A 10,000-nucleotide genomic window follows, 5' to 3' on the forward strand; every position below is an offset into this window, starting at 1 on the left:
ATTGTCACCGTCATTTTTTTTCTCCCCCTTTTGGTTTGCTGATATGCATGTTATCATCATTATTGAGCGTTAATGCTATTGTTAGTTTATTACCAAGACCTTAGAACTCTGTGGTCAACCTGCTAATTGAAGTTTGTAATATATCACTGATATTATTGCATATCTCATCTTATTTTTTACTGATGTCAAAAGCGTAAGATCACTGTACCCCTATTGTAACTCTGTATATGGCTTTTGCTGTAATAAAGATTATTATTATTATTATTATTATTATTATTATTATTATTATTATTATTATTATTATTATTATTATTACGTATTAGTAAGACAGTGATACTTTTCGTTATCAATGATTCATTAGCACTATAGTAAATAAGCCACTACATTTTACGATGCAAACACTGGCTGGATTATTATGATATTTGTTATGATCCAACTTGTTATCATAGTGACTTTGAAAGGTTATCAATTAGGGTTTTTGGTTATCTAAATGGCAAACTGAATCGGTAGCCATTACAAAAAAAAAAATAATAACAGCTACTTTTTATTATACATATATACATACATACATACATACTGGTATTTACACATTCACTGTAGTTATAGTTATACATACATACAAACATACATACATACATACATACATATCATTATTATTATTATTATTATTATTATTATTATTATTATTATTATTATTATTAGTTAATGTACAATCGTAGTTGGAAACAGAATTTTACAAGCCCAAGGGATCTAACAGTGAAAATAAAGCAAAGGAAGGGAAATAAGAAAATGAATAACCTATGTATTGGAAGTAATATATAAAAAATCTAAAATATCTCGTGATGAGTAACAACGTTAAGATAGATCTGTCATACATAAACTATTAAGATACTCGTAGAATCACCCGCTTAAATATAAGCCTACTGCCGTGCCACGAAAATTTCATAAAGCTCAAGTGGTCCATAGGCCTATCCTACCATAAAACGTAATTAAGTAACTCTAGTCCATAGGCCTCATCCATTAAGTAATTTCACGCAGAGGCTAGTGAGGATAAAGTTTTTAATATGATTTTCATCTTATCTTATCTCCGAAATGACTTGTTACTGTTTTCCTTTGCCATTTCAGCAATTTGAAAAGTAGGCCTACTCTATCAAAGGGAATTTCGGAGTTATTTTCTAGATGATATGTAGAGAGTTTCAAGAATCCCACCTCTTCAAAATTTTTTATCTGCCCTATACAGTATGATAAGGATGAAGTGTCTTGGTTTTGTGTATGTTTACATATATATATATATATATATATATATATATATATATATATATATATATATATTATATATATATATATATATATTTTACATATATATATATATATATATATATATATATATATATATATATATATATATATATATATATATCATCCATCATCATCATCAGCCGTTAGTAGTCCACTGCAGAACAAATGACTCAGACATGTCTTTCCACACACACACACACACGCGCACACACATTATATATATATATATATATATATATATATATATATATATATATATATATATATATATTTATTTATATAATATATATAATATATATATATAATCTATATAATATATATATATATATATATATATATATATATATATATTTATATATATATAATATATATCTATATATATATAATATATATCTATATATATAATCTATATATATATATATATATATATATATATATATATATATATATATATATATATGGATATATATATATATATATATATATATATATATATATATATATATATATATATATATATATATATATGTATATATATATGTATATATATAGATTATATATATATATATATATATATATATATATATATATATATATATATATATATATATATATATATATATATATCTTTTGGGGCACGCTCAGTCCTTCCCGTCCCTCGGGAATTGAGAGAGAGTAGTCATACCTTAGTGAGAGGGGGATGCGTGTGCGTGTATATCTATAAAAATATTTAGCCATCATTATTGACGGGTCGCGTACGCTAGTTTTATCGTAATCTGTGGCTGATAACAAGGAATATATCCCTTTATGGCGATGCACAGACACGCATCAGGTTCACTTATTCCAAAGAAATTGAAAACTGCATACACTTGAGATTGAATTTAATCATGGTGGCCAATGTAGTAACGTCCTTGCTTGGTGATCGCCAGACTGGGGTTCGAGTCCCGCTCTAACTCGTTAGTTCCTTTGGTCTCTGCATCCTTACCATCCCTGTGAGCTAAGGATGGGGGAGCTCATATGTCTCTCTACTGAGTCATCAGCAGCCATTGCCTGGCCCTCCTTGGTCCGAGCTTGGATGGAAAAGGAGCTTAGGCGCTGATCATATGTATATATGATCAGTCTCTAGGGCATTGAACTGCTTGATATGGCAATTTCACTGTCCCTTGCCTCTGCCATTCATTAGTGGCTTTTAAACCTTTAAACACCACCCGTAAAAGCGAAGAATTATGTTTAATTCCGAGTCAGTTATGGAAGAATTTCAGTCTCAAGGGCACTCTTTAAGGGCATTCTTTAATGAGCTTGTCATCTTGTGTCGCGCGGAAAGCAAAGAGAATTGTGGGTAATGGGGGAGGGAGTTGGGTAAGGAAGAATTGAAACTTGGGCTTGGGATCTGTAACGTAAGAGTGGGCTGTGGTTGATTGGTGAACCGCAGATGGTATCAGAGTTCTAAAAATGTGTGTGTTTTTTTTTTTATTTCTTGCAACCCCTCAGGTTTTAGGTAAGACTCATAGCACGTTAAATGAATTGCCTTGGTATATGTGGGCATAGTTTTTATTATGTATACATACGTACAGTTCTCGAGGCTTTCCTTTTGTAAGAAAGTCACGTGTGTTATTATTATTATTATTATTATTATTATTATTATTATTATTATTATTATTAATGAAAGTCGCGTGTGTTATTATTATTATTATTATTATTATTATTATTATTATTATTATTATTATTAATGTTGTTGTTGTTTTTGTTATTATTGCTATTATTGCTATTATTATTATTTTATCTTTTGGTGTAAAATCCTAATTATTATTTATTTTCCTTTCCAGGATGTCGTTGTTCTCTGGAGGTGAGTACTGTTAATTCCTTTAAATCTACGGTTTGAGTTAGATTCATTATGGTATTATAAAGAATATTAGGACATTTGGCACAACACGAAGACATTTCGGTGCTACTATAGCGTGATCCGTACCCTCATTTTCTGTTCCTACCTCAATTTGGGGATTCAAATCTACTTTAGGGTGATTCCTACCAAGCAAACAACCAAATAATATAGTATTCCCCCTTCCAAGGTGTTAATACAAGAGTAACACTTCAATTAAGCGTTATTAAATCAACTAAACAAGCGAACAGTGTAAACAAAACGGCCATTTTTACCTAACATAACCTAACCTAAGCTAACCTAACCTAACTTAAGCTAACCTAAACTAAGATAACCTAACCTACTCCCAAGGTGTTATTACAAGAGTAACACTTCAATTAAGCGTTATTAAATCAACTAAACAAGCGAACAGTGTAAACAAAACGGCAATTTTTACCTAACCTAACCTAACCTAACTTAAGCTAACCTAAACTAAGATAACCTAACCTACTCCCAAGGTGTTATTACAAGAGTAACACTTCAATTAAGCGTTATTAAATCAACTAAACAAGCGAACAGTGTAAACAAAACGGCAATTTTTACCTAACCTAACCTAACCTAACTTAAGCTAACCTAAACTAAGATAACCTAACCTACTCCCAAGGTGTTATTACAAGAGTAACACTTCAATTAAGCGTTATTAAATCAACTAAACAAGCGAACAGTGTAAACAAAACGGCAATTTTTACCTAACCTAACCTAACCTAACTTAAGCTAACCTAAACTAAGATAACCTAACCTACTCCCAAGGTGTTATTACAAGAGTAACACTTCAATTAAGCGTTATTAAATCAACTAAACAAGCGAACAGTGTAAACAAAACGGCAATTTTTACCTAACCTAACCTAACCTAACTTAAGCTAACCTAAACTAAGATAACCTAACCTACTCCCAAGGTGTTATTACAAGAGTAACACTTCAATTAAGCGTTATTAAATCAACTAAACAAGCGAACAGTGTAAACAAAACGGCAATTTTTACCTAACCTAACCTAACCTAACTTAAGCTAACCTAAACTAAGATAACCTAACCTACTCCCAAGGTGTTATTACAAGAGTAACACTTCAATTAAGCGTTATTAAATCAACTAAACAAGCGAACAGTGTAAACAAAACGGCAATTTTTACCTAACCTAACCTAACCTAACTTAAGCTAACCTAAACTAAGATAACCTAACCTACTCCCAAGGTGTTATTACAAGAGTAACATTTCAATTAAGCGTTATTAACTCAACTAAACAAGGGAATAGTGTAAACAAAACGACCATTTTTTACCTAACCTAACCTAACCTAACCTAAGCTAAGCTACCTAACCTGAGCTACCTAACCTAAGCTAACCTAACCTAAAGTGCGTTTAATGGATTTTTCAGCATGTTTTATAGAATAAAATAGATTAAAATAGTGTCAAGAAGTATGTTTCATCTATCCCCTTGTGGTAGGAATCACCTCATACCCGAAAAATAGGGTAGGAATCAGACTTTAGTAGAATCCTGATGGTAGGAATCACACTTTAGTAGCACTGACATTTCTATGAACTTTTGCACTATGCACATCCTTGATCAAAACGCTATCGTACGCGATATCATCATCATTATTAACAACAGTTACTAGTCCACTGCGGGAGAGCGGCCTCAGATATGCTTTCCACTTGCGTCCGTTTATGGTCTTTCTATGCCAGTCCACATCCACAAACTTTCCTAGTTCGTCAGTCCAATGTCTTTTCTTCCTTCTCTTGCTTCTGTTGAAGTGCATGATAAATAACAAGGAGAAATAAGTAAATTGAGATGATTGGAAATATTAAATGAATATGTAAATGATAAATAAGGAAACTAAACTTGGAATATATTTTACAACAAGTTTGAACTAATGAAGTTTCCCTAATTAAATTATTTGGTTTAGAAGGTAACTCCTCAATATAAAATAGAACTTCTAGAAGGCAAATTTATCTTTACCAAACTCCCAGTTTCGTTCTTTGTCATTCCTTGACCCTATGGACTGATTATTGCAACCTTTTCTCCTACATAATAATACAAGATTCTCAAACTAACGCATTTCACTCTCCAAAGCCTTCTTAATACTGCAAGAAATACCATCCCCTTTCCTAGCTCTACATTTTCTAGTTACCCTTGACACAACCAGTAGGCCTATATCTTTTCTATTCTTGCACATTCTGCCCTTTCACCTTTGTGTCTCTTTAAGTGTGAAAACATGCAACTTTTTGTTTTTAAAAGATTGGCTATCATATGTTTCTTCTGTTCTTCCCTATATCCATACATATACATATGTAGTTTTATGTAAGTGTATATGCATGTTGCATTTATGCATATGGTTTTTATTTTGAATGTTTTTATGCAGCTATAATCGTAGATACAATAACAGCTCAGTTCCTTAATTGCTATATAAGTATTGAATGAATATAGTATAAAAGAATTGCTTTGTAAATATTAAAACAGTAGTGATATTTACTTAAATTGATAACTGTCTATGATTGATATCTATCTTAAATCAGATATCGTAACTTTAACTACAGTTGTCTTTTTTTCTTTTTATATGATTTTGAATATCTATCTCTTTAAAGTTTATTAAGTCTGTTGTTTTTTCTATTCTAGGGGCAACTGAATGCTCAGGTGGAGAGGGCGATGATGGCCACTGTCACTCAAAGGTAAGAGACTATTGAGTCTTGTATCCATTTATCCTTGGTAACATTCTTTATTACCTCCGCCAACGAAGTTGGAAGGAGGTTATGTTATACTCCCCTGTGTGTGTGTTTTATGTGTTTGTGAACAGCCTCCTGGCCACAATTTTAATCGTAAGGAAACTTGCAGGGTGTTAACTGTTATGTAAAATACTGGCAATGATTAAATTGTAGAAGGTCAAGGTTAAAGGTCAAGGTCACGGTCAAGCAAAATATCCAATTCGCGTAATCAGCCATAATTTTGGACATTGTTATCACAGAGACTTCAAACTTGGTTCATACTTGAGTGTATGAAAATCCACGCCAATTAATACATGTTGAGGTTAAATGTCAAGGTCAAGGTCGAGAAAAAGATAGAGAAAGAAGCTGCCGTGGCGGAGGTCTGCGCTCTACTGAATGCCCCTCTAGTTATCAATTTATTTCCTCTCAGCGAGTTGTAATGCTTTTTCATGGCAAGCCAAATACTCCAACATCCTTCGGTGTTTGAATATGCTTATTCTTCCATTCGTTTTGTTCTTTTGTCAAATTGATAATTAAAAGGAGAATTGTATTTCTCTATCGATCGTCGGTTGTTATTCAGTGATTCCAGCTACTCACAGGTCTGGTAATTGCTTGGACCTCGTATACACTGACTCCCCTGGCGTTATAACTAGTAAGGTTGGTTCTCCAGTCGGGACATCTGATCATGCCTTGATTTCATTATTAGTGAAGACTGAGCAGCCTGTCCCTGATATATCATATTCTTGTAAAATTTATATGAAATCCCAAGCAGACTGGAATGGGATTTTACATGATCTTTTGTGCTTGAATTGGTCACAATTATATAATAGTGTAGATCCTGTTGTCCCTTTGAATGAGAATCTAGTCAACATAATTGATAGGCGTATCCCTTCTCGTGTGCTAAGGTACCGAGTGAAGGACAAACCGTGGTTCAATGATGATTGTAGACGTGCTTATTTGGAGAAACAGGAGGCCTATCATCTTTGGAAGGGTAACAGATCAGATTTGACCTGGAACAACTATACTCAGCTTCGAGCTTTTGCTCAGAGAGTTTATGCCTCGACTGAAAAGGAGTACAATTTAACCATAAAAGAAACACTTTCTGGTACAACTCAGGAACATAAATGGTGGTCTACCCTTAAATCTGCACTCTTTGGTGTAGATGCAACAGTTCCTCCTTTACTTAAACCAGATGGCTCAGTCACTCACTGTCCAAAGGAAAAGGCAACCCTTTTGGCTGATGTTTTTGACAGTAAACAGAGTAATGAAAAACTTGAACTTCCTCCTTCCTGTTTTCCTGAGGCTAAACTAACTAGTTTGGCTTTTCGATCTCGTGAGATTAAAGCTCTGTTGGTGGAGCTTGATGCTTATGGAGGTGTAGACCCAAATGGTATTTTTCCTTTGTTTTTTATAAAGACAGCAGATTTCTTAGCTCCAAAGTTATCTGTTATTTTGCGCAAGTTAGCAAGAAGAGGAGCTTTTAGCACTAGTTGGAGAATTGGTAATGTTACTCCTCTATGTAAAAGTGTTTGTGGTAGCTCAAGTCCCACTGATTACCGCCCAATTTCCATAACTCCCATATTATCTAAAGTTTTTGAACGTCTTATGGCAAAACGTCTTAATAGGTTTGCTGAAGGTAATCATCTCTTCCCTAGTTTGCAATTTGGTTTTCGTAAAGGCCTTGGAGCATGTGATGCCCTTCTTACAATCTCCAATGCTGTACAGGAATCCCTTGATTGTGGTCGGGAAGTTCGTATGATTGGCCTTGATTTTAGTGCTGCCTTTGACCGTGTTAATCATGAGGCCCTTGTTTTCAAACTGATACAGTTGGGAGTGGGTGGGTCGTTTCTTAGCATTATTATTGATTTTTTAAGTAATAGATCTCAAAGAGTTGTTGTTGATGGGCACCATAGTGATTATAGGAATGTGATATCCGGTGTTCCACAGGGTAGTGTTCTTGGCCCATTACTTTTCATACTATATACACATGACATGTGGTTTGGCCTAGAAAACAAGCTTGTTGCATATGCAGATGATGCTACTCTCTTTGCATCAATTCCATCCCCTGAATGTAGATCTAGGGTTGGTGAATCCCTTAATAGAGATTTAGCTAGAATTAGTGCATGGTGCAAATTATGGGGTATGAAGTTGAATCCTAACAAAACTCAAAGTATGATTGTAAGTAGGTCAAGGACGGTGGCTCCTCAACATCCGGATCTCAGTATTGATAATGTTTCTTTAAATATGTATGACTCTTTCAAAATTTTAGGTGTGATTCTCGACAGTAAATTTACTTTTGAGAAACACATAAGGTCTGTGTCTTCTTCAATTGCACAAAAAATAGGCTTATTGAGAAAGTCTTTCAAGATTTTCGGTGATCAATCTATTCTGAAGAAGTGTTTTAATTCTTTCATTCTACCTTGTTTTGAGTATTGTTCTCCTGTCTGGTCTTCAGCTGCTGATTCTCATCTTAATTTGTTGGACAGAAACTTACGGTCTATTAAATTTCTTATTCCTGATCTAGATATTAATCTCTGGCACCGTCGTTCAATTAGTTCATTATGCATGTTGCATAAGATTTTTCATAACTCTGACCATCCTTTACATTCAGATCTCCCTGGACAATTCTATCCTGTTCGTAATACTAGGCAGGCAGTTAATTCTAATAGCCAGGCCTTCTCCATCACGAGGCTCATTACTACGCAGTACTCTAGAAGTTTTATTCCAGCTGTTACCAAGTTGTGGAATGATCTTCCTAATCGGGTGGTTGAATCAGTAGAACTTCAAAAGTTCAAAGTTGGAGCAAATGCTTTTTTGTTGACCAGGCGGTCATGAGTCTTTTTGTAGTTTATTTATGACATATTTGTTTTTGATGTTGTTAATAGTTTATATATGATATGTCTGTTTTGACGTTGATTTATTGTTAATTTGTTCTCTTCATTTATTTATTTCCTTATTTCCTTTCCTCACTGGGCTATTTTTCCCTGTTGGAGCCCCTGGGTTTATAGCATCTTGCTTTTCCAACTAGGGTTGTAGCTTGGATAGTAATAATAATAATAATAATAATTGGATTTCCTATTAGTGTGGGTGGTCCCACAGCTGGCGTGTAAATCCCGTAGAGTGTTTCGATTTATGTGCCTCTGATTGTTGTTGTTTATATTAGGCCAACTGTTGGTTGCCACGGCCGGTGCTAATATTGATGGACAGGTAGGGCCATAAACCAGTGAGCTAAAGTAACCATTTTACCTATACACATACACACATGTATGTATATATGTATGTTTATATATGTATATACATGTATGTATGTAAGTAAAACTGTTGCTTAAGCTCAGTGGTTTACGGCAAAAGTTTTGGAGGACGTAAGATTTTCGGTAAAGGAAAGATCTTGTATTTTTTACTTATATATATATATATATATATATATATATATATATATATATATATATATATATATATATATATATATATATATATATATATATATATATATATATCTATTAACGAACTGTTTGTAATTCACATTTAGCATAAATTAAACAGACTAGTAGGTGGCCAGGGCACCATCACCCATTGATATACTACAACTAGAGAGTTATTAGGTCCTTTTACTGGTCGGACGCTGGACCCCTCTCTGGTTACGGCTCATTTTAACTTTGCCTACACATACACCGAATAGTCTGGCCTATCCATTACACATTTTCCTCTGTCCTCATACACATGACAACACTGAGATTACCAGAAATTCTTCTCGCAAAGAGGTAACTACTGTAGTGTACTTGTTCAGTGGCTACTTTCCTCTTGGTAAGGATAGAAGAGACTTTAGCTATAGTAAGCAGCTCTTCTAGAAGGACACTCAAAAATCGAACCATTGTTCTCTTGTATTGCGTAGTGCCATAGCCTCTGTACCATTGTCTTTTACTGTCTGGGGGTAGAGTTTCATTTGCTTGAGGGTACACTCGAGCACATTATTATTATTATTATTATTATTATTATTATTATTATTATTATCCAAGCTACAACCCTAGTTGGAAAAGAAAGATGCTATAAGTCCTGGGGCTCCAACAGGGAAAAATAGCCCAGTGAAGA

At 33.7% G+C, this 10,000-nt stretch overlaps 1 protein-coding gene across 1 annotated transcript in view; it reads left to right on the forward strand.

Moving 5' to 3' along the window:
- Positions 1 to 10,000, forward strand: part of LOC137648271 (visual pigment-like receptor peropsin) — a 330,485-nt gene that overhangs the window by 14,177 nt on the left and 306,308 nt on the right. The window contains 2 exon segments of the mRNA XM_068381198.1: positions 3,126 to 3,145; positions 5,826 to 5,878. Coding sequence (XP_068237299.1) covers positions 3,127 to 3,145; positions 5,826 to 5,878 — 72 coding nt within the window. The 5' untranslated portion in view covers position 3,126.

The sequence above is a fragment of the Palaemon carinicauda genome, chromosome 10 (assembly GCF_036898095.1).
Source record: "Palaemon carinicauda isolate YSFRI2023 chromosome 10, ASM3689809v2, whole genome shotgun sequence".
NCBI lineage: Eukaryota > Metazoa > Arthropoda > Malacostraca > Decapoda > Palaemonidae > Palaemon > Palaemon carinicauda.